The 26,634-nt window shown below is 36.1% G+C and overlaps 1 protein-coding gene across 7 annotated transcripts in view; it reads left to right on the top strand.

The window, feature by feature from the left end:
• METTL8 (methyltransferase like 8) overlaps positions 1-26,634 on the top strand; it is a 170,112-nt gene that overhangs the window by 31,109 nt on the left and 112,369 nt on the right. For all 7 annotated transcript variants that reach the window (XR_003519472.1, XR_003519470.1, XR_003519471.1 and 4 more), the window contains one exon: positions 5,794-5,948. Coding sequence is in view for 4 of the 7 variants with exons in the window: in XM_027591530.1 (XP_027447331.1) it covers positions 5,794-5,948 (155 nt within the window). In the remaining 3 variants the exon portion in view is untranslated. The remainder of the gene's footprint in view (positions 1-5,793; positions 5,949-26,634) is intronic.

Raw genomic sequence — 26,634 nt, 5'->3', positions numbered from 1 at the left:
TTTTCTTTGTAGGCAGGTTTTTTGTTTATTTGGTTTTTATTGTGGTAAAATATACATAAAATTTACCATTTTAATCTTTTTCAAGTATACAGTTCAGTGGCATTAAGTATATTCACATTGTTGTGTAAATATCACAACTATCCATCTCTAGAAATTTTCATTTTCCCCAACTGAAGCCCTATACCCATTAAACATGCAACTCCCCTCCTGGCAGCCTACCACCATTCTATTTTCTGCCTCTATGAATTTTTGACTACTCTAGGAACTTCATATAGGAGGAATGATACAGCATTTCTCCTTTTATGATGATTGGCTTATTTCACTTAGCATAATGTCTTCAAGGCTCATCCATGCTGTAGCATGTGTCAAAATTCCCTTCTTTATAAAGGCTGAATAATACTCCATTTTACATAGATGTCATTATCTGTTCATCTTTTGGTGGACACTCAGCGTGTTTCTACCTTTTGTCGATTGTGAATAATGTTGCCATAAACATGATATCCAAATATCTCTTCAAGTCCTTGCTTTCACTTATTTTGGGTATATATCCAGGAGTAGAATTGCTGGGTTGCATGGTAATTCCATGTTTAATATTTTGAGGAATTGCCGTACTGTTTTCCACAGTACCTGCACCATTTTACATTCCATCCAGCAATGCACAAAGTTACTAATTTCTCCACATCCTCACAAATAGATTTTTTTAATAATAGCCATCCTAATGTGCATGATGTTTGTTTTGCTTTTAATTACAAATTTAATTTATTTAATACATTTGGGGCTATTTAATTTTTTTCTTGTGCTGTTTTTGTAAGTAATTATTGGTAAATTGTGGTTTTGATGGCATTTATCCCATCTAATAAATGAAATAAAATTTTTCATAATACCTCCTTATTAGTTTTTCAGTGTCTGTAGGGTCTGTGGTAATGTCCCCTCTTTTATTCCTATTGTTAGAGATCTGTGTTTTCTGAAACACAAGTGTTTGAAATCAGTCTTGCCAGAGGCTTATTTGTTTTATTAATCTTTTCAAAGAATCACCTTTGACTTCTGCCTTTAGTTTCTGTTATTTCCTTCTATCTACTTACTTTGCATACCATTTAGTATTTTTCTAGCTTTTTAAGATTGAAACTGGATCATTGAGATCTCTCTTCCTTTCTGATAGAAACATTTAAAACTATCAATTTTCCTTTAAACATTGCTCCAGTGCATCCCATAAATTTTGATATTTTAAAGATTTCATTGATGTTTAGTTCAACATATTTTCCAATTTACCTTAAGACTTACTAACTCGTGTAAATTTGACCTATAGGTTATTTAGAAGTGTGTTGCTTGGGGCGCCTGGATGGCTCAGGTGGTTGGGCATCTGCCTTTGGCTCGGGTCATGATCCCCAGGTCCTGGGATCAAGCCCCACATCGGGCTCCCTGCTCAGCGGAGAGCCTGCTTCTCCTTCTCCTCCCCACTCATGCTCTTTCTCTGCTATCTTGGTCTTTCTCTCTCAAATAAATAAATAAATAAAATATTTAAAAAAAAAAAGAAGTGTGTTGCTTAATTTCCAAGTATTTGGGTACCTTCTAGACATTTTATTATTTAAAGTTTGGATAAAAAAGCAAGAACCAACATTATGCTCCTATAAGAGAAGCACTTTATGTAGTTTTTTTTAAGAGAAGCACTTTAAATGTAAACACACAAATGCATTTAAAATATATATAACGGTGCGCCTGAGTGGCTTAGTCATTGGGCATCTATCTGCCTTCTGCTTGGGTCATGATCCTGGGGTCCTGGGATTGAGCCCCCCATTGGGCTCTCTGCTCTGCGGGAAGCCTGCTTCTCTCTCTCCCACTCCCCCGCTTGTGTTCCCTGTCTCGCTGTGTCTCTGTCAAATAAATAAAATCTTTTAAAAAATAATAAAAAATAAAAAAATAATAAAATATATATATAACATATAAAACACTGCATAAGACAGCTGGTAGGGTTATATTAATATTAGACAAAGTAGACTTCAAGAAAATAGCTATTACCAGAGATAAGGAGAAATATTTTTAATGAGTGAATTCATCAAAAATATTAACATTAAATCTTGTTATAGCCAGAAAGCATACTCTGTATGATTTAAATACTGTGGAATTTACTAAGCCTTGTCTTACAGCCCTGTATGTACTGTGTGCCTTGGCAAATGCTTCATGTTCACTTGAAAAAAATGTGTCTTCGGCTGTTGATAATGTTTAGGTCAAGTTGATAATGTTTAATTCTTCCATATCCTTATTGATTTTTTGATAGTTTTCTTAATGTTCTATTTATTACTGAGAGGGGGTATTAAAATTTCCAAGAATTACTGTGAATTTGTTAATTTCTCCTTTTAAAAAGTTCTGTGCATTTTTGCTTCATATAGTTTGAAGCTCTGTTATTATGTACATGCATATTTAGGATTGTATGTCATGACTAAACATCCCCTTTTATCTCTATAACAGTCTTTTTGTTTTTTTAAGTCTACTTTGTTACTAAATAACAAAAATTCAACTGAGTAAATTTTAAAGATCTACTTGGCTTTATTAACCAATTCACAAATTGGGCAGCATCCCATCTAAAAAGTAGAGAGGAGCTCCAAAGGACTATAGAAAGAAAAAGGTTTTTAAAGGTAAAGAAAGAGTGGAAAAAAGGAAATTATTAGCAAAGAATCCATTGTTTTAGGCAAGGTTGCCCTCCTAAGGGGAACTGAAGGGGCCTCTCAATAAAGTCCCTAGTGCTGAGCAGGAAATTCTCATGTTGACTGGTTAAAGGTTACATTTCTGGGGGGGTTAAAACTGCAGTTATGTTAGGTATTAAGTTTTGTTTTACTGACTTGGGGCCTTAACCTAAATGATGCCATTTTAGGCCTGTGGTTTGTTTTTAACATTATTAATATAGCTCCGCCAGTTTTCTCATGTGGCATTTGTATAATATCTCTTTTTATTTCAATATAGTTGTATCTTTATATTTAAAGTGCTTCTCTTATAAACAGTATATGGTTGGGTCTTGCTTTTTCATACAAATTGACAATCTTTGTCTTTTAATTGGACTCCATTTACATTTAATGTAATTATTGATATAGTTGGGTTTAAATATGCCATCCTAATATTTGTTTTCTTACTGTCCTTTTTGGTTTTAGTTCCTCTGTGCTTCCTTTCCTGCCTTCTTTTGGGTGATTGGAATATTTTTAGCTATACTTACTTGTTTTATTTCAAATAAAAATACTACTTCATACAGTTTCACTATGCAAATAATATCTTAATTAAACTTATATTCAAGTTAGGGTATGCCAAAAGAGTTAAGAGAGGGTACATAAAGAGAGTGGAAGAATCTGGTGGCAGAAATCAACTTTCTGTACCAGAATTCTGTTTGGGGTTGACCCTGCTCATCTTTTCTTTTCCCATCACAAAATGGAACCATGACCTAGTAGACATTAAGCTAACATGATAGTCATAACATCTCATTTGCCTCCACCATTTAGCAGAGAAGGAACAACAAACAAGAAACAAGAGATCTGCACTAGCTATTGAGTGTTTCATTTTTCATCACACACTTTTAAATCATTGTAATAGATGTAACTGGGTTGCTGCCTATATACTGTCACACTCTTCTGTCACTTCCTTCTTCTACACTGTAAGGATCTTATGAGCCACCCTGAAAAATATGAAGTAGTTTCCTTCTAATTAAATTTATGTCAGATAAGTATCATTTTTGTATTATCAATCAATTAATTCACAAGCAGCTTGGTGCTGCCCTCAGAAGCTTGCAATTTAGTTGAGAAGACATTTATATAATTTTATGCTGTATTTTTCTATACTGTATTTATTATATAAATGTATCATATTTATATACTAAAAAAGACAAGGAGGAGTGCAAGGCTGTGTGTGATTGTTACAGATAATAAATAAATGAGGTAAGATGTTTTTGTTAGAAAAACAGCTGCCTAAACAGCTGCCTATGAAGATTTTTGATCATTTATAGTGAGAGAAACTCGTATCTTCTTTTTCCCTGTCTTCCTCTTCTCTATATGGATAGATATAGATAAGTATCACATGACTATTTGGAGTTTAAAATTTCATTTTGATTTGGCTTTCCTGGGTGGAAAACATTTACTTCATTTTACACTTTTGAGCATGAATTGTCTCTCTTTCTAGTACAATCAGTTTCTACTCTTCAGCATACAGATATTATGAATAATATTCAGTGCAGAAAGAGCTCTAAAAATAATTGTGCAGGTAGGGTTTTGTTAAGAGTCTTACATGGAACACAGGCAGGAGATAAGAACAAAGGCACATCAGAGGAAAGGGAGTGGTAGGCAGAGCATTTAATCTCATCTGCCTCCACCAAAGAGCTTGCATTTAGCAGAGAAGGAACAACAAACAAGAAACAGGAGATCTGCACTAGGTATTGAGTGTTTCGTTTCTCATCACTATTAGTCACATTTGAATGGAACCATTACGGTCTTTTTGGTGTATAATTAAGCCTTTTTTTTTTTCCTCCAAAAGGAAAATCTTGAATTTTATGTTTAAAAACACAGTGAGATGTTTTTGACATTCTGCAGTTCATTTTGGAAATCACCATCTTAAAATCCATTGCCTTTCAGTAAGTTGGTAAAGGATGTACAGTACATGTCATTTTTACACAAAATAGTACCTTAGATAGTCTCCAGTGGGTATAATATATACACACCTTTTAGCATCTGTTTCTACCAGGCAGCTTGCAGCCTTAGGCTGAATGTTGTGATGAACAACTGAATGGGGATGAAATGCTAAGCAGTCTTACAATGGATTTTTATTAGAAAAAGTAAGCTCTTCAGAGCTTCTTATTGATACTTTTCCATAAAGATGGTAAGCCAACATATTTGTACATAATTAAGGTGACATACTCTTTAAATGTTTAAGTTCTTCCAGAAATGGGGATGAACTTGACTAACCAACTGATGATTCTCCTCTTGAGCTAGGATTGTATATTTTTTGTACAGGGAAATCTATTTTTACAAATGTATTACTAACTATTCTTACAAATACATGTATACAGGGTTGTTAGAATTAAGAATTGCTGGGATCATATCTTCAGTATTTACTTATTATTTGACTAAATTTCATTCTATTCAGCTCAGCCCAGAGAAGGAGATTTAATAGATTTGTTTTCTTATTCTGCTGCTACTATACTTGGGTTTTTGGTCTAGTGGTCATAAAATATTCCCAAGAAATATGTTCACTTAGAATTCCCAAAACAAAATAATAAAATCACTTAAAAAAACTTTTAATACGCAAAATTCAGATTCTAGGCTGACATGCTTTGACTATGTGATAAAAATTAAATGAACAAATACCAAACAAAGCAAAGTTGGCCAAAGCTGTGACTTATGAGGAATGTCAGCCAATGGTACACACTCTAAATATTCTTTTTCCTTCTCTTGGCCTGAAAATACTTCAGGACAGAAGCTATCATGCCCAACTTTCATTTAAAAATGTTTAGTTTTTAGGGTGCCTGGGTGGCTCAGTCTTTAAGCGTCTGCCTTCGGCTCAGGTCATGATCTCAGGGTCCTGGGATCGAGCCCCGCGTCAGGCTCCCTGCTTCTCCCTCTCCCACTCCCCCTGCTTGTGTTCCCTCTCTTGCTGTGTCTCTCTCTGTCAAATAAATAAATAAATCTTTAAAAAAAATAAAAATGTTTAGTTTTCCTGTCTTTTCTCAGGTTGTAAACCTTTTGGACCAGTTTTTGGCTATTTGATAAATAATACACTGTATAATCCATATTGACTAATTAATCATTTGTAACTTTCCAGGTACTGATTAAGATGTATGTGATTTGGAGGAATTCTGTTTCCTGTCTAAGGATAAGAAAGGTGCTACGTAGATTCCAAAGTGGTAATCACCCAGTTGTTCCTCTGGGATCAAGGATTTTAACGGACCCAGCCAAAGTTTTTGAACACAACATGTGGTGAGTTATGTTCAACGTCTAATGTTATGTATGTATCTGAAACATTAACAGTGGTATTATTTTCATTTAGAGCCAAGAAGGGATTTTTAAAGTTAATCAGTGTTGTTGAGGTCCAAAAGACAGGGTAACTGATCCTAACTTAAATGTTGCCAATTCTGAATTTCTTTGCAAATGAAATTGATAAAATGACTCTTCCCAAGTGCTTTCCTCAGCTTTGGGGTTCTTGCAGACCCTCCCTGCTCACCTCTGGTCCTGGTTTGTCAGCATATTTTGGGAAGGGAGGCTCTTTTCTAGATAGAGTCCTCCTCCTGCCCTGCAGGCCCTTCCACCTTTTACAAGTACTTGTCCATCAGCAAATGTGTATTCAGTACCTGCTGCTTACTGAGACCAAGGAAAATACACTGGTATGACCCTAGTCTATGCTTTCAGGAAATCTGTCCTCTATTTGGAAAGATAGATATTTATAGGAAAAGTTGAAAATTAGCAATGCATGGCAGCAAATTGTAAGGGCGCAATGTGTTCTTATAAGGCATGTACACTGTATATCTTATAAGAACAACTTAACAGGGGCGCCTGGGTGGCTCAGTCGTTAAGCGTCTGCCTTCGGCTCAGGTCATGATCCCGGGGTCCTGGGATCGAGCTCCGCATCAGACTCCCTGCTCCACGGGAAGCCTGCTTCTCCCTCTCCCACTCCCCCTGCTTGTGTTCCCTCTCTCGCCGTGTCTCTCTCTGTCTTATAAATAAGTAAAATCTTAAAAAAAAAAAAAAAAAAAGAACAACTCAACAGTGCAGAACCACTTCTGTTTTGACATAGGAAGATTTCTTTTTTTTTCTTTTTTCAGTTTCCACTTTCTTGACATATAATTGATACATAAAGGAAAATTTCTTTAGGTGGAGAAATGGGGATCAGGATTATTTATTCTGTCTTCAGTATATAGTACAGTGCCTGACACATAAATATTTGTGAAGTAAGACTTGGATAGTTAAGGCTAGAGTAAGGGCATTCTTGGTGGGTAGAAAGTCATAAGACACAGAGATAAAGAAGTATAAGGCATATGCAGAGGACCATGAACAGGATAGTTTGCCTAAAATAAAGACTTTCCTAGGAAATTTATAAATGATAAAGTTGGAATGATATAGGTCGGGTATGGGGGTGGGGACAAGATAGTGTGAATTCCTGAATTCGCAGCTAAAGTGGAAGGCATTATAGAGCCACTGAAGAGAAATGACATTATACATGGGCTGTTAAGTACTGTGTATGTATCTGGTGACAGTGTACTAACTAGACAGATCAGCAGGTAGAACTAGAAGCAGGAAAGTGTCAATGAGAGAGATTTTGAAGGAAGAATAAATAGAACTTGGGATGCTTTTGTAGAAAGGAAAAGGAAACATTTGGCTATGAAATTTTGATCCTAGATGACTAATGGAAACTTATTAATTAGTTCCACATTATACAATATGTGGCCACTAGCGAGATGTGGTTCTTGAGCACTTGAAACCTGATTAGTCTGAATTGAGATGTGCTGTATCATTTTGAAGACTTAGTACAGGCTCTCTCAGCCTTAGTGCCATCTTCTTGGAAACCTCTGCACCACCATTAGAGCCAAGTGGAGGAAGAAGCAAGTGTGTAGGTGGAAGCATAAGAGAAGAAAGATGAGGCAGAGGTCCAAGTAGACATGAGCTTGTGCACCCATTGAAGCCACAGGAACAGAAATAAGGAAAGGCAGAGGCCAGGGATGCTGGCACCAATTATTGAACTGCATATCTACTTTCTAGAACATCCATCACCATCTGATCTCAAGGACCCCTTTGAGAGACCCACCTTGCTCATACCAAAACATTCCCTTTTGGTCTTTTGCCCTGGACCTGTGACTTTCAAGACTAATCCTGTTTTCATTTATGTGAATATAACACATGTACAATAAATCATCTCTTCTGTCTTAGCTGAAAAAAAAAAGACAGTACAAAAAGAAAAGGTAAAATACATTATTAACAATTTTTATACTGAACTGCATGTTGATATTATTTTGGACATACTGAATTAAAATATATTATTAAAATTTCATTTCTTTTAGTTTTTTTAAACATGGATACTAGAAGATTTTAAATTACATCTGTGGCTGACATTATACTTTGTCGGACAGTTGCTGAATTAAACTACTTTGCCTGCCATCACCAATATGGACAGTTGCAGTAGGCTGTGAGATCATTGCCAAGCAATTAAACCTCCACAGGAACTTCTGGTCCTAGACAAGCTATTTGTTTACCAATTTTTTATTCTTCATTAGAGTCTAGTGAGTTAGTCTGAGTTCTCTTTTTCTGTCTGCTACCATCAACTCTTTTGTTTAAGGTTCCTGCCTATCCATTTAAGTTCTGTTTTGTCATAGGCTCTCAGGGAAGCAAGGGTCCTCTGGGTCAATGCCCCTCAAGCACTGTGGGCTAGCTTTGGGACGCTGCACAGGAATCCCTTGGGGAGTTATTCCACTAGGTCTAGGAGGTATGGCCCAGGAATTTGTAATTTGAAAAAGCTCTTTTAGTAATTCTGTTGAGCAGCCAGGTTTAGGACCCTTTGATGTTTTTCAAACTTTCCTTTAGCAGTAGAATTCTTTTCCAAGTGAAGTCCTAACATGGAATCCCAATATTTAAAAGGTGAAAACAAACTTCATCTTAATGAAGCAAGTATAGAGGCCTGGGGCATCAATAGCTCCGCCTCCCATTTCTCCGCTCACCCTCTCACTGTAGCAGCCTCATGGGTTTTTAGGGTTCTGTTGATCAAAGTTTGAAAAACCTTAATCTAGTCTCAATAGCTATCCTCCACAGCATACCCCCTGAAAGGTGTAGGTACAGCCTGTACCAGGATTCTGGTAGTGGACTCTCTCCAGAGGCAGATTCATATTGTAATTATAAAAATAATTTCCTCCAAACAAAGAGCAAAGTATTTGCCTCCTGTCATCTCCTTATGCACCTGTTGTTTTGTTGTTTTTTTGTTTTTGTTTTTTGGGGGGTATTTTGGGTTTTGTTTGTTTGTTTGCTTTCTTTAAAGAGAAGATTCGTAAGTTAAACTGAAAACCAGAAGACTGGTTGACTTTCCCCTTCCTTCAAGTCCAAAGTTCTATCTAAAAGTTCTGACTTCCTTATTTTCTCCTTTGTATTTAAGAAGAATGTTTCCTCTCTTGCTGAATTTTGATTTTTAAAAGATGTACCTGTCAGTTTTCTCTCAGAGATGTATAATTGTCTACAGTTTATTTTTCTGTTTAGCCTCTAGTTCAGTTAGTACTATTTCTATGTGACCCTCTTTTTAATAAAAATATTTTTGAGGAAAAAATAAAGGTATCCATTTTTTATTCAGTTTCTAATATCTTGAGAAAGAATTGCCCTCCAGATTCTGTATATTTGTGTTACTAGTATTTACATCTCCCTATAGTCTTATTTTTTAATAATTTAGTGAAGTGAATTTCACATAACATAAAAGTAACTGTTTTCAAGTGAACAGTTCAGTGGCATTAATTACATTCATGATTTTATGCAACTAGCACCTCTGTCTCGTTCCAAAATATTTCCATCAATCCCAAGTAAAGTCCCTTACCCATTAAGCATTTATCTTCATGCTCCCATTCCCCTGGCCCCTGGCAATCACCAGTCTGTGTGCTAGCTCCATGGATTCACCTCTTCTGGATATTTCATATAAAAGGGATCATACAGTATGTGACCTTTTGTGTCTGGCTTCTTTCACTTAGCATAATGTCTTGGAGGTTCATCCACATTGTAGCATGTGTAATTACTTCATTTCTTTTTATGACTGAATAATATCCTATTGTATGTATATACCACAACTGGTTTATCCGTTCATCCACTGAAGGACATTAGGGCTATTTCCACCTTTGGCTGTTGTGAATAGAGCTGCTGTGAACATGCATGTACATGTACTTGTTTGAGTCCTTGTTTTCAGTTCTTTGAGGTATATACCTAGGAATGGAATTTCAGGGTCATATGATAATTCTGTGTTAACTTTTTGAGGAATTTGCCAAGCTCTTTTCCACAGTGACCAAAACATTTTACATTCAGTTTACAGTCTTTTAATTATACTTAGCAAAATTTTTAATTTGGGGGGGCACTGACATGAAACTATATTCAGAATGCTTTTGAGACATGGCCCAGAGATCTGTCTATTTGAGCAAATTAGTTATTTGGAAAAATCATTCCTTATTTCACACTGTTCCTGGTTTATGTGTGTAGTAATTTTTCAGAAGATCTCTGAAATTTATAAGGAATAATAAGCACTTAGACAATTGTATGACTAAATCAGCTAGGCCAGTGGCTTTCAAGTTTTTTAGCATGATCCACAGTAAGAAGTACAGTTTACATCATGGACCAGTACATGTACACATAACATATGCACATATATGAAACAGGAACAAAAGCTTCTTGTACAGTTTTACCATGTGAGACGTTCACTGATCATTTCCATTGTTCTATTCTACTCCATTTCTGTTTCTTCCTCATTTTAAGTGTTGGTTAAATTTTTTTTTAAAGATTTTATTTATTTATTTGAGATAGCGAGAGATAGAGCACGAGCAGGGGAGAGAGAGAGAAGCAGGCTCCCTGCTGAGCAAGGGCTCAATCTCAGGATCCTGGAATCATGACCTAAGCTGAAGGCAGACACTTAACCAACTGAGCCACCTAGGTGCCCCTAAGTGTTGGTTGGATTAACGAAGCTGACTGCATGACTCACTAAAAGGATCGTGACCTTTAGTTTAAAAAAATACTGCGCTAAACCATTCTCTGTAGATCCAAGATAGGACTTGTATGCTGCAACATGACCTCCTATTATATAACCCATTTAAATAATAAACTGTTTACAGAATTCCAATACAGTTTACCTATCAAGGTATCTTTCTTATTATATGATCTGAATTTTCCTTATATGTATATTATCTGATTCCTCTTAACTTGTTTCATACAGAGTTCTTTAATAGAGTTAATAAGTATTTTCGTTATCTGTCTCCATTATAACATTTGTCATGAGAAGTAGTCTAGATGTTGAGAGCACAGACTGACTAGTTGTCTAACCTTGGGAAGTTACTCTGTGCCTTGGTTTCTACATCTTTATTTTTATTTATGTATTTTTTTAAAGATTTTATTTATTTGTCAGAGAGAGAGAGCACAAACAGGAGGAGTGGTAGGCAGAGGGAGAAGCAGGCTCCCCGCTGAGCAAGGAGCCCGATGTAGGACCCAATCCTAGGACCCTAGGATCATGACCTGAGCCGAAGACAGATGCTTAACCAACTGAGCCACCCAGGCATCCCAGTTTCTACATCTTTAAAATGGGATAATAATAGTATTATCTACCTCAAAGGGCTATTGTAATGATTAAATTAATATATAAAATGTGTACACATAGTAAATAAGCAACACATAAGAATTAGCTATCATATTATTATTATCATTTTCTAACGTACTTGTTACTTATGTATCTGTTTTATTGTCATTATTAAATTGTATGATGCTTTAGAGTCTTCTTAGTTTATATCTGTTTCATAGCTATATTCCCCATATAATACATACCCAATAAGTATGTTTGAATAAGTGGATGAATATGGAGAAATACAAGATCCAGTTCATATCTACTGGAAGTGTACAGCTAGACTGAGAGTTAATATAATGGCTAAATATGGGCTTCAAAATCCAAATAATCTGAATATGCATCCTGACTCTGCCCCTTTCCAGCTATGTGAACTTGAGCAAGTTCCTTCATGGGTATTATGAGTGTGAAAGACAATAAATATTTAGGACTCTTAGTAGTAGTAAGTGTTCACTGAAATAAGTGTTCTTATATTTATTAGATGGAGAATTGAGATACAAACCAATGAATAAATAAACACTGTAGAGTATGCAAGGTCATACAGTGAAGGAGGTGAAGAACACAGGAATGAGCTTCAGAACAGGAAGAGATTCTTGAGATGAGGATGTAAGAAAAGTCAGTAAAACTTCATAGAGTAGGTGGAATTTAATCTGGACACTGAAGGTTGAGGAGTATTTGAATAGTGAAGACTGTTTGTTCTAGACAAATGGTAGCATGAGCATTTGAGAATACATGAGGTATATTCCAAAGCAAGCAAATGGACCAGCCCAACTGAAAGAGAAATTTCGTATTTTGAAAGCAGGTGAGTGATATGACAAAAGAAGTATTTTAGGAGAACTAGGCAGGCTCCATTGTTCAGGACACTTAGAATTAACCATCATTGAACATGAAGTGGTATCTTTTATCTCCAGGATATTTGTATATTGACATATACCCATCACTAGGTTAAGTTCTATGGAGGACTTAAGAGAGGAAATGATTACTGCTCCAAAGGAACTCCAGCCCATTTCACTAAGAAGCCTGGATCCTCCAGATAAAGATGGGAGGATGAATCTGAAAGACAAAGTGTTCCTCCTCCAACAAAAGGAATGAGAAATAGTAAAAGCAAGCAAGAACTACACCAACAGCAACCACAAAAGTCCATAAACATGGAAAATTAATATCAAGGAAAGAAATTGTAGATTCATGTGTGGCTCAGAGTGACTCCTAACCTCACCTTCATCTCTCAGAAGCAGTACCAGGAAAAGAAGGTCAGCTGACAGATCATTACTAATACTCATTAGCAGGTTGAGAAAGGTTTCTCAAAGGTTGAGGAAGAACCCTTGAAAATAAATGGCTTTGCCTGTGGCAGCAAAATTTAAGGTCTCAGCAGAGCAAGAAAAATGCTGAGGTTCACCATTTTCCATGGTTCCATGCTGAATTGAGAGAACTATCCCAAGCCTAAGGAATAGGAATAGGATACATCTCGGGGCACCTGGGGGGCTCAGTCGTTAAGCATCTGCCTTCGGCTCAGGTCATGGTCCCAGGGTCCTGGGATCGAGCCCCTCATCGGGCTCCCTGCTCAGCGGGAAGCCTGCTTCTCCCTCTCCCACTCCCCCTGCTTGTGTTCCCTCTCTCACTGTGTCTTTCTCTGTCAAATATAAATAAAATCTTAAAAAAAAAAAAAGGAATAAGATACATCTTAACTAGATAAGTGAAACTTAACATAGGACTTAATGAATATAAAAAAAAAAGAGAGAAAGAAAGGAAGGGAGGGAAGGTGGGAGGAGGAAGAGAAAGCAGATTCAGACCTTTATAAAGGTCCACCACCCTGTGGAATCTTCCCCTTCCCTCCCACCTCTACCACCCTCAGAATATAGGAAAGCAGAGGGGCGCCTGGGTGCTCAGTCAGTTAAGTGTCTGACTTCGGGTCAGGTCATGATCTCAGGGTCCTGGGATGGGCCTGCGCAGGGCTCCTACTCAGTGAGGAGTCTGCTTGTCCCTCTGCCCCTCCCGTCACTTGTGCTCTCTCTCTCAAATAAATAAAATCTTTCAAAAAAAAAAAAAGAATATAGGAAAATGGAGAAAATATATAATACTGAGCCTTCAAATTAGAGTTTACAGAGAAAGATAAACAAGTCTCTGAGTAAGGTTGCGTGTCAAGAAAATTTATCTGCAGAAAAACAGAAAAGGAAAGAAGGAAGGAGGGAGAAAGAACATAGCATGCATTATAGATTAGTTTGCATTTTCCAATATTTTGTGTAAAGGGAATCACAATATATATTCTCTTTTTTCCTCTGGCCTCTTTCACTAAGTATAATTATTTTGAGATTTATCTGTGTTGTTGCATGTATCAATAATTTGCTCATTTTTATTGTTAATATAAAACTCATGAGAATATACAAAAAGCTCTCAAAATTCAATAAACAAACAGCCCAATAAAAATGGGTGAAGTATTTGAACAGACACTTCACCAAAGAAGATACACAGGTAATAAGCACATGAAAGGATGATCGATATCATTAATCATAAGGGAAGTGCAAATTAAAGTCACAATGAAATACTACTTACTACAAACTTATTAGAATAGCTAAAATTCAAAATACTATACTTGTATTCTGTTATAATTTACATTGTAGATATATATACAATATAACAATACAGGAGAGGATGTAGAGGAACTGGAACTTTCATACACTACTGGTGGGAATATTATATGGTTTAACCATGTTGGAAAACAGCTTGGCAGTTTCTTAAAAAATTAAACATAAGCGTGTAATATGATTCAGCCATTCCATTCCTGGATATTTACCTAAGAGAAAAGAAAGCGTATGTCCGTACAAATATTTATATGTGATTATTTATAGCAACTTTATTCTTAATAGCCAAATTTAGAAACAACCCAAATGCCCACGAACAAGTAAATGGACAAACTGTGTACTATCTGTGTAATAGAATACGACTAGTAATAAAAAGAAGTGAGCTATTGATAAACACAGCAGTATGGATGAATTTAAAAATAATTATGCTGAATGTCCACGATAGCCAAACTGTGGAAAGAGCCAAGATGTCCATCGACAGATGAATGGATAAAGAAGATGTGGTATATATACACAATGGAATATTATGCAGCCATCAAAAGGAATGAGATCTTGCCATTTGCAACGACGTGGATGGAACTGGAGGGTGTTATGCTGAGTGAAATAAGTCAATCAGAGAAAGACATGTATCATATGACCTCACTGATATGAGGAATTCTTAATCTCAGGAACAAACTGAGGGTTGCTGGAGTGGTTGGGGGTGGGAGGGATGGGGTGGCTGGGTGATGGACATTGGGGAAGATATGTGCTACAGTGAGCGCTGTGAATTGTGTAAGACTGTTGAATCACAGATCTGAAACAAATAACGCAACATATTTTAAGAAAAAAGAAAAAGAAGAAGATAGCAGGAGAGGAAGAATGAAGGGGAGTAAGTCATAGGGGGAGACGAACCAGGAGAGATGATAGACTCTGAAAAACAAACTGAGGTTTCTAGAGGGGAGGAGGGTAGGGGGATGGGTTAACCTGGTGATGGGTATTAAAGAGGGCACATTCTGCATGGAGCACTGGGTGTTATGAACAAACAATGAATCATGGAACACTACACCAAAACAAATTATGTAATATATGGTGATTAACATAACAATAAAAAATTAAAAAAAATAATTATGCTGAGGAAAAGAAATTAAAAATAAAGAGTATGTATTATACTCTTAGTACTATATTAGAAAATGCAAACTAAAAATAGAGACCGGAAGCAGATCAGTGGTTGTCAGTGGAGTTGGGGGGTGGTGATAAGAAAGGGAGGCCTGGAGGGCGCCTGAGTGGCTCAGTTGTTAAGCATCTGCCTCTGGCTCAGGTCATGATCCCAGAGTCCTGGGATCGAGTTCCGCATTGGGCTCCCTGCTCTGCGGGAAGCCTGCTTCTCCCTCTTCTGCTCCCCCGCTTGTGTTCTCTCTCTTGCTGTCTCTCTCTCTCTCTCTCTCTCTCTCTCTCTCTGTGTCAAATAAATAAATAAAATCTTAAAAAAAAAAAGGAGGGACTGGAAAGGAGGAATTATAAAGGTAGGCAGGGAAACTTTTGAGGGTGATGGATATATTCATTATCTTGTTTGTGGTGATGGTTTCAAGAGTGTCTACATATGTCAGAACTTATCAAATTGTGCAGTTTAAATATGTGCTGTTTACTATATGTCATTATACCTCAATAAAACCATGAAAAATATGGTTACATCCATACATTGGAATATAATATCACAGTTAATAAAAATAAGAGAAATCCATGTATATTGATATCAAGAAATGGCTATGATATGTCATTAGACCAAAAGAGCAAGTTGCAGAAAAGTATCTTTAGTATGTCTCATTTTTATTAAGGAGTTCTTGTACATGTGCTACATGTATATACAAATCTTTGTTTTTATACGCATAGAGAAAGGTCTGGAAATGTCCACATCATACTGATAAGTGTTTATCTCAGGAATGGGCATGAGGATGAGAGAGAGTAGAGATTAAACTTTATATGCATTAGTACTGTTTGAATTTTTTTTTTTAAAGAATGCCCTCCATGTACCTATTCTCATCTCACTGTCTACCTGATAAATTCTTTATTCTTTAATAACTGATTACAACTCCTCATCTCATTAACAGTTTTGAGTTCTACCAAATCTTCTTCATCTTTATGTCTCCAGTTCACAGCTCAGTGCCTGAAAGATACAGGTTCTCAATAAATGTCTAATGAGAGAAATGGGTATTTCTTCCAGCAGCTATGATCTCTATTCCATTATATGCAGAAATGGGAAGGCATTGTTTCTTTCTGTGTGTCTTTTATAAGTCATTCATTCCTAAGTAAGAAACTGATATACTAATAAAAATAATCAGTGGAAATATTTATTTTAGCCGAAAAGAGAAGTGGGTAGCCAGGAGTCGTAAGTATAAGTATCAACAGTAGAAAAGATTTAAGTGAAATTAGTTAAATTATTAGCTGATATACCTATAACAACTATATTTCATCCATCTGAGGCTCACATTTGTTTCACTGATTAACATGTCTGAAATCATGATACATCTTACAATTGTAATTGGAGTGTTTTTTCCTTTCTTACTGGTACAGAAAATAATGATATCTTAGATTTGAAGAAATAGGATAATTATAATTACAAAGTACTTAATCTTAATTATATACCATTTTGAGAATTATAACTCTTATTTTACTAGTACAGAAACTGAGAGACACAAAACTTAAATGATTTTTCACTACCATATATCAAAGTTAACATATAGAATATTTGTTATATTGTTAGAAAAGCATTTAAACCTTTTGCTATAAAGGACAGTAGACATAGAAAGTTGACCCAGGAGGAAGTACATTGAGCATATGGGGAAATAAACAACAGTAAAAGGAGTACAAATTAAACAATAAGGTACCTTTTTATATCTATTAAAATAGTATCAAAAAAGAAAAAGGGGGGGCATGGGTGGCTCAGTTGGTTAAATGTCCAACTCTTGATTTCAGCTCAGGTCATGATGTCAGGGGCATGAGATTGAGCCCCACATGGGGCTCCGCACTGGGCATGGAGCCCGCTTAAGATTCTCTCTCCCTCTCTCCCTCTGTCCCTCCCCTGTTCTCTTTCTAACAAAAAAAAAGAAAAAGAAAAAGAAATTTCAGATAACACCCAATCCTGGTTAGCATTGTAAATTAATATAATCTGGTTATCTTTTATTTTTTATTTGTCTCATTTGTTCTTTTCGCTGCTAGCTTATTAGCTATACATCTTTACATTATTTTTACATATTATTCTAGAAAAATAGTTTCAAAATTGTGGTCTCAGAACCTCTTTTCACTCAAATCTTTGAGGATCTGAAAAAAACTTTTATTTATCTGATTTGTATCTATTGATTTTTTCCATATTAGAAATCAAAACTGAGACGTTAAAAATAGTTAATTCATTGTAAAACAACAATAATCAATCCATTACATGTCATGAAAATATCTGTTTCCCCAAAAGAGTGGCGTTGTTTTTTGTTTTTTTTTTAAGATTTTATTTATTTATTCAACAGAGAGAAAGAGCACAAGCAGTGGGAGCATCAGGCAGAGGGAGAGGGAGAAGCGGGCTCCCTACTGAGCAGGGAGGATGAGGCAGGGCTCAATCCCAGGACTCTGGGATCATGACCTGAACCAAAGTCAGGTGCTTAACAACTGAGCCACTCAGGTACGGGCATTGTTTTAAATGTTTGCCAGTCTCTTTAATGTCTGGCTTTTTTTTTTTTTAAAGATTTTATTTTATTTATTTGAGAGAGAGAGAGAGAGTGAAAGAGCACAATGGGGGAGGGGCAGAGGGAGAGGGAGAAGCAGATTCCCTGCTGAGCAGGGAGCCCAACACAGGGCTCGATCCCAGAACCCTGGGATCAGGCACCTAACTGACTGAGTCACCCAGGTACCCCATCTCTAATGTCTGGCTCAATGGAAAAAGCTGGATTCTCATTTGTTTCTTCATTCCATCTGTTGTGATATGTTGTTTTAGATTGAATTATATGAAGAAAATTTGACCACAAACAGATATGTGCTAGTAAAGGAGTTTTTTAATAGCATTTTAAGATAATTGTAGGTATGTTTCCTGATATTACACTAAATCTCAGCAGTGGTATTTTTTAGTTGCAATATGGAATACAAAACCATAACAATTATATTTCATTGATACATCTTGCACTTTGATTGGATATTTTACCTCTGCATCCTTTTATAACGTTTGCTATGCATGGATCATTTAAAAAAGTTTGATTACCTGTTTTATGTAAATCTTTCAGATTTGACACATTTCCTTATACAGTATTTAAAAATCACTTTTGTAATATCACCAGTATTCTCATCAGGAAAATCTTTTAAGTATTGGGAAACTGTCAATTCATGGTGGTGGACACAACTTTTCAAAATTCTAATTTTTGCTTTAAAACACAAAATTTATCTTTGGCAGCAAAAATTGTCATTTATTTTTCTTAAAATGCAGGCTCATTTCATTTACTTTTTTATTCTTTTGTAGGGGGGGAGGGGCTGAGTGTGAGGGAGAGAAAGAATCTTAAGCAGGCTCCTCACCCAGTGCAGAACCTGATGCAGGGCTTAATCCCACGACTCTGAGATCATGACCTGAGCCAAAATCGAGAGTCAGACACTTAGCTGACTGAGCCACCCAGGCACCCCTCATTTTACTTACTTTTAAGATATGCCAGATACCCAAGTCTGAATAACTATAGTTTGTCTACAGTTGCTCTTTCAACTAAAAATAGCATTCCCTGAAGAAAAAAAAAAGCAGATAATTCAGTTCACAGTGTAAACAATGATAGTAGTGCTTTTCTACAAGTCAGTCATCATACTTCCAAATGCAGCAAAAGTCCTTTATGCATGTCTCCCATTTTGTCACATAGAATATTAAACATGTGTACCCAAGGGTCAATATTTTATAAAATAATTTTTACTGCTTTATCAGGCACGTTCTTTAGTGAAATAGATTGTTTTTAAACAAAAATTGGTGAATTCTTTACCACCCACTGGATGCTGGTGTAGAATTCACAACTACTAGTACATTTTGTTGCCACTGTCTTATTTAGTATTAGGGCAGTTGCACTTTGTTGCACCACCACTGTTTTTATGCTATCAATGCAATTGTCAGTACAGTGAAAAAGGCAAATAGCAGGATTATATGGAAATAGTTTTGACTTAGTGAACCACCTGAAAGGGTGGACAACACTTTGATAACCATAGTCCTAGAGATTACAGTGTTACTGTAATTATCTTCAATTCCTTCCTCAACTTGATACAGTTAGAATTAATATTGTGAGGGGCACCTGGTGGCACAGTCAAAGTTAAGTGTCTGACTCTTGGTTTTGGCTCAGGTCATGATCTCGGGGTCCTGGCATTGAGCCCCATGTCGCTTCTGCACTCAGTGTGGAGTCTGCTTGGGACTCATTCTCCCTCTCCCTCCATCCCTCCCCACCATGCTCTCATTCTCTAAAAAAATAAATAAATAAATCTTTTTTTTTTTAAGGCATTAATATTGTACCATATAATATAAAATGTAAGAAGATTGCAATAATATGATTCTACTTACCCATTCAATGTGTGTTATACTGTTGCCATATAGTTTACTTCTATCTATGTTGTAAGCTCTATAATTCAGTTACTATTTTTGCTACATATAGTTAGTAATTTTTTAAAGAAATTAAGAAAAAGTATAAAAACATTGTATTTTATAGTTACCACATATTTATCATTTCTGGTCTCTTTATTCTACCCTATGCATCTGAGTCTCCATCTAGTACCATTTTCCTTTAGCCTGAAGAACTTTCTTTAACATTTCTTCTATTATCGATTCTGCTGGTAACAAATTCTTTTAAATTTTGTTTATCTGAAAATGTTTTTATTTTTAAATTCTGAAAGATATTTTCACTTCGTATAGAATTCTAGATTGACAGACTTTTTTCTTTCAGTACTTTAAAGATGTCATTCGTTTGTGTTCTGGCCCCCATTGTTTCTAATAAGAAGTCAGCTGGTATTTGCATTGCTTTTCCCTTTTCCATAATAGCTCCTTTTAATATTTCTTTTTACCTTTGGTTTTTAGCAGTTTTCTGTGTACTTATCATGCCTGGGGTTTGCTTTGCTTCCTGGATTATTATTTTTTTTAATCAAATTTGGAAAAACTTTAGTCAGTATTTCTTCAGTTTTTGGGGGGTTTTTATTCTCATTCACTCTGTCTCTTCTATTACTGGTTCTTCAACTTGTGTGTTTCTTAGACCCAGTTGGTATCGTCCCATAGATTATAAAGACTTGTACATTTTTTTCCGATTTTTTTTCTCTGTTCTCAGTTTGGATAATTTCTATACCTTTAAGTCTTTAAGTTCACTGACCTTTTCTTTCTGTAGTGCTCATTAGTTGTTAAGACTACCCAGTGAGTTTTTCATTTCAGATATTGTATATGGGTTAGTTCTAGAATTTCCTTTTAATAGTTTCCATTTCTTTGCAGAGGTGTCCCCATCTATTAATCCATTCTGTCCATCTTTTCCTTTAAATCTTTGAACATTTTTAAAAGCTATTTTGTACTAATCCTAACACTTGTATACTAATTCTAACATTTGAGTTTTCTCAGTCTGTATGGCTGCCTTTTCTCTTAATTAGGGATCATATTTTCTACTTCTTCACATGCTAATAGTTTTGATTGTGTGGTGGACATTATGGATGATATCTTATATGGAATCTGGATTATGTTTTCTTACTTTAAAGGCGTTGAATTTTTTTCTGGCAAGTGGTTGTATTATTGCCAAATCTTTTTGGTCAGGTGAGATAGATTTTTTTTTAAATTGTTTATTTAAATTCAGTCTAGTTAACATATAGTGTATTATTAGTTTCAGGAGTAGAATTTAGTGATTCATCAGTTGCATGTAACACCCAGCGCTCATTACATCAAGGTCCCTCCTTAATGCCCATCACCCCGTTACCCCATCCCACCACCCTCCTCCCCTCCAGCCACCCTCAATTTGTTTCCTATAGTTAAGAGTTTCATATAGTTTGCCTCTTTCTCTGTTTTCATCTTATTTTATTTTTCTTCCCTTCCCCTATGTTCATCCATTTTATTTCTTAAATTTCACATATGAGTGAAATCATATGGTATTTCTTTCTCTGACTGACTTATCTCACTTAGCATAATACCCTCTAGTTCCATCCATATTGTTGCAAAGGCAAGATTTCATTCTTTTTGATGGCTGAGGAATATTCCATTGTATATATATATACCACATCTTCTTTATCCATTCATCTGTCGATGGACATCTAGGCTCTTTCCATAGTTTGGATATTGTGGACACAGCTACTACAAATATTGGGGTGCATGTGCCCCTTGGAATCACTATTTTTGTATCCTTCAGGTAAACACCTGGTAGTGCAATTGCTGGGTCATAGAGTAGTTCTGTTTGGGCCTGGTTAGTACTTGGATGGGAGGGTTAGTTCTGTTTTTAAAGGTGAGGTGTGATGTTAGGTGTTGTTAGGGTGAGACTATTTTGATATTGTCCTGAATCAAGTGTGGATCTTATTCCTATGGCATGGCATATCTGGGGTCTTAACTGAATAATGGAGGTGTTCAGAGAGACCTCTCCACTCTGGCTTATCCAGAATTCCAATATCTCCAAGCACTGCACTGCCTATGTCCAGTCAGTTCTCTTTGTGCTACCTTCACCCATCAGGACCTGTGGAGTCTGTCCTGTTGGTGAATAGCCAGCACTAGTTAAACATTAGGAGAACTCTCTTGTGAACTTTAGGAGCCTGCCCCTCTGTCCAGCCCCCTTTTCTTCAGTATTCTAATGCATAAAGTTTCACACCTCAGCAACTCTGAACCCCTGATCTCTGCCTTCTCAACTCAAAAAAGTGCCACTCAGTAAGACAGCCACGCTCTGCTTGGGCTCTACCTCTGCATTATAGTCTAGAACATGTTCCTGAAAGAAAACCAGGGTGAATGTGGGGACTGACCTTTTGTGTTTCTCTTCTTTTAAGGATCACAGTCCTGCACTGTCTGAAATGTAATCCAGTGCCTAAAAACAATTCCTTCATATATTTTTTCCAGTTTTATCATTGTTTTTGGTAGGAGGGTAAGCCCATTACGACATACTCTGTCATGGCCAAAATTACAAGTCCTATTCAGCAGTTCTAAGTCATAATTATGAAAATTTTATAGCTATGTAGAAAAATGTTTGTGTATATGTGTGTACACATATACAGGAATGGAACTTGAAAACTTAAGAACTGTTAATCTGTTGGGATATTTAAATGAAAGGTTAGAACTTTTTCCCTTTAAATTTTTCCATTATTATAATCATAATTATGTAATAAATATGGTTTTGTTATGGAATTAAGGATTATTGAAATAATTTTAAGCAGAAACTAATAACCTCCATTTCTTCCTTTTATGTAAGAATAAATTTTTTTATTTTTTTAAAGATTTTATTTATTTATTTGACAGAGACAGAGATAGCAAGAGCAGGAACAGAAGCAGTGGGAGTGGGAGAGGGAGAGCAGGCTTCCCGCCAAAGAGGGAGCCTGATGTGGGACTCAATCCCAGGACCTTGGGATCATGACCTGAGCCGAAGGCAGATGCTTAATGACTGAGCCACCCAGGCACCCAAAAATATATTTTTTTAAAGATTTATTTTTTAGAGAGGGAGAAAGAGAGAGAACGTGAGTGAGGGGCAGAAAGAGAGAGAGAGAATCCCAAGCAGACTCCATGCTGAGCATAGAGCCTGATGCAGGGCTCAATCCCATAAGCCCGAGATCACAACCTGAGCCAAAACTAAGAGTTGGATGCCCAACCAACTGCACCACCTAGGCACCCCCAAGAATATTTTATTTTTAATTCAGTAGTTACCTAAAATTTGTTAAATTTGTCTTTAAATTTTGTTTAGTAATGAGACTCTTACATACACAGTAAATGACAAAGACAGAAAAACATTCTATCCACATAGCTTGCACTGGGTGCTTTAGTTTATATGTGATTATTAAAAATTATAATAGTAAGTGGTACCATATTCAGAATTTTTGATAGGATCCTCAAAAATATTAGTACCCAAGCTAAACAATTGGGGTCTGTGTGTGTATGTGTTTTAACTTTTCCAAAATAAACCGAATGCACAATTATTTAGACTGTTACTGTAATCAACTGTGAAAGCAAGGAATCATTATTCAATTATACTTTATATAGGGAAGGAATAGGAAATACATATGCATATTCATGAGCCGAGGTCATAAAACTCACAATTACTACAAAATTATAAGACAAATTCTATCAGCCATGTAAAAATTTCTTACTCAAAAATTCTCTTTTATTTTTGAGATTTCTTTTTCTCAAATTCACATTTTCAGGAAAAATATTAAATATATTTTGTATTTTCTGCTCAATTCTCTTTTTTTAAGAAAACATATCTTCTTTTTTATTATAAGGATTGCTGGATTTTCCGTTAAGAAGAATGACATAAAATTTAACGACCATTGTTATATGTCTTAAACATATAGCTTTTTTGTAAATATATATATTTTTAAGTTACCTCTAGTTGAGGGGTGCTTGGGTGGCTCAGTTGGTTAAGCATCCAAATACTGATTTGGCTCGGGTCATGATCCTCAGGGTTGTGAAATCAAGCCCCGCATTGGGCTCCACGCTGGGCATAAAGCCTACTTAAGATCTCTCCCTCTCCCCTTGTCGCTCTACCCACCCACCAAAAAAAATGACCTCTAGTTGAAGCAACTTTAATATTAATATTAAGGAAATTTTAAAACCATTATCTCTTAATTCCACTATTCTAACATGCTTGTTTTTATTTCACCCAATGTTTCTATAATTTTATTTAGTTGTGATTATAATATGTGTACAATTTCGGAATCTGCTGTTTTAACCTCATGTTGTTTCATAAACACTTTTCCATGTTGCCACATAAACTTCATATTTATCATTTTAAATATCTGCATAATATTCATTTAAGTTACCATAATTCTTTCATTACCCTATCACTGAGATTGTTTCTTGCTATTATATTTGGTATTCTAGAGAATGTCATTTTATAGGTACTTCTCTGTACAGAAATTCTCTGTTCTTTTGAGTTACTTCATTACAATAAATTCCCAGAAGCACAACTCATAGGTAAAACAGTATGAACCATTTTTTTCCTTTGGTGGTAATGGCAATGGTTGTTAAATACCTGATTATTTCAGTTGGTTAGTTATTTGTCTCTATGTTTACATTTCTATTGAAATTGTATTTTTTACTTACAAACCTGAATGATTCTTATTGCTATCTGTTGGGTTTTTGTCTATGTGAATCAGACTCTTCTAATATAAAGAAATGCCATAAAGCAGCAGGTTTTAAGGAAGTCCCCATAAATACAGTAGGAACGTTTTACAGCTTTCTGTGGGGATTCTGCATACAGTGGAAAATCTGTTCTGCAGGGGCTTAGGGTATAATATTCCCCTCACTTAGCAGTTAAGAAAATGAAGCAACATAAAGAATAGTGTAAGGAAGTTAGAGCAATTTAAGAAATAACCAAATCTATTAAATACTCAGGAAGAAGCAAGTTAAACTAACAGTTTAAAACATGCTTCAAGCTAAAGACCCTATATACTCTTATTGTCTCAAAGCTTGGTTTTTTATTTTTACAGGGAATGGGTTGTTCTGTTCTCTTTCTTCTTTGCTGTAGAAATGTATAGATAAGAAACTTGTACCCAGCCTTAGTAGCCCTATTTTTTCAATAAATTACTTTTTGTCTTTAATATCATAGCTATCATTTAATAATATTCTATATGTATTTATATATACAGAGTATAAAATATAATTGCCAGCTCCAAGTTAAGTTATGTGATTGCTCACACATATTAAAATAAGTCAAAACAAAAATCTGGGGTTTTTTAAAAAATTCTTTATTAACATATAATGTATTATTTGTTTCGGGGGTATAGGTCTGTGATTCATCAGTCTTACACAATTCTCAGCGCTCACCATAGTACCTACCCTCCCCAGCGTCCATCTCCCAGCCACCCCATCCCTCCCACCCCCCTCCACTCCAGTAACTCTCAGTTTGTTTCCTGAGATTAAGAGTCTCTTATGGTTTGTCTCCCTCTCCAGTTTCGTCTTGTTTCATTTTTCCCTCCCTTCCCCTATGATCCTCTGTCTTGTTTCTTAAATTCCTCATATCAGTGAGATCTTATGATACTTGTCTTTCTCTGATTGACTTATTTCACTTAGCATAATACCTTCTAGTTCCATCCATGTTGCAAATGGCAAGATTTCATTTTTTGATAGCTGCATAATATTCCATTGTATATATATATATACCACATCTTCTTTATCCATTCATCTGTTGATAGACATCTAGGTTCTTTCCATAGTTTGGCTATTGTGGACATTGCTGCTATAAACATTGGGGTGCATGTGCCCCTTCGGATCACTACATTTGTATCTTTGGGGTAAATACCCAGTAGTGCAATTGCTGGGTTGTAGGGTAGCTCTATTTTCAACTTTTTGAGGAAACTCCATACTGTTTTCCAGAGTGGCTGCACCAGAATCTGGGTTTTGTTTTTTTTTTTTTTTTTAAGATTTTATTTATATGAGAGAGAGAGCATGAGCAGGGGCCGGGAGGGACAGAGGGAGAAGCAGACTCCCCACTGAGCAGGGAGCCCCACAGGCACAGGGCTCCATCCCAGGACCCTGAGATGATGACCTGAGCTGAAGGCAGATGCTTAACTGACTGAGCCACGAGGTGCCCCCAAAAGTCTGTTCTAATTTCATTCATTAAAGCAAGTGGACAAAGCTGCTTAATGATTATTTGGACTGTGGATGATTGGGTTTTACTTGAAAAAATGGTAGTTAAATTTTCATCTTTGGAACTCTGATTTTTTTAACATCATCATTTACTTGTCCTGAGAATTTCAATACACCAATTTTGATCCTTCTTAAAGGAAAGCAGTTTCTCACCTTTCGGTGGTGTGTTTATAGCCAGGTCACTGGAATATACACTCTCATATCTGATTGCATAAACATTACTTAAAATAGTACCAAGCTTATCATCATTCCACCCAAAGCAACTCCTTATTCTGTCTTGGTTACAAGCCCCACTCCCAAACACACACACTCTTTCCTTGATACTAATAGAGTCATTCTTGACACTATTCTTCTTTATCTCCCAGCAGCTAGTTAATCTCCAGGTCACAGACACAGTTTTTGTCACAGTGGCTCCCCTCTGCTCTGCCTTTCTGTTTGCCGTCGCCACCACCTTAGTCCTGGGAATCTTTACTCCTAGACCACTGCAACAGACTTCTCATTGGTCTCCCTTCCACCAGTTCTTCCCCACTTCATTTTATCTTGCACATTATTAAACTGTTCACACTTAAGATCATTTGAAATCTGACCATTACCCAGCTGCCAGCTTCATAATGAAATGTATAAATTGCCCCACCTCCTTTCCCCCTAACCTGAGCCCAAACTCACCTCCCTCTCAAGCCTTCCTATTTGCTCAAACTAGCATTAATTGGCTACGTTTGCATACAATAGATGCTAATCAAGTAGGCTACATTGTATTATCATTTATATTATTATCATTGATAATACCAATGTATTATTCTTACATTGTTAATCTGCCTGCCTCAGGAGCATATAAACCCTGTTATGGCCAGGATTAAGTCTTAAATCTCTCAGTATCCCCCACTGTCTTAGTAGACAGTAATAGACTACTGTTGAAGAGGATGGACTTTGAAGTGAGACAAACCTGGGTTTGAATTCTGGTTC

The sequence above is a fragment of the Zalophus californianus genome, chromosome 3, assembly GCF_009762305.2.
Source record: "Zalophus californianus isolate mZalCal1 chromosome 3, mZalCal1.pri.v2, whole genome shotgun sequence".
Lineage (NCBI taxonomy): Eukaryota > Metazoa > Chordata > Mammalia > Carnivora > Otariidae > Zalophus > Zalophus californianus.
This window is presented reverse-complemented; position numbering and strand designations above follow the sequence as displayed.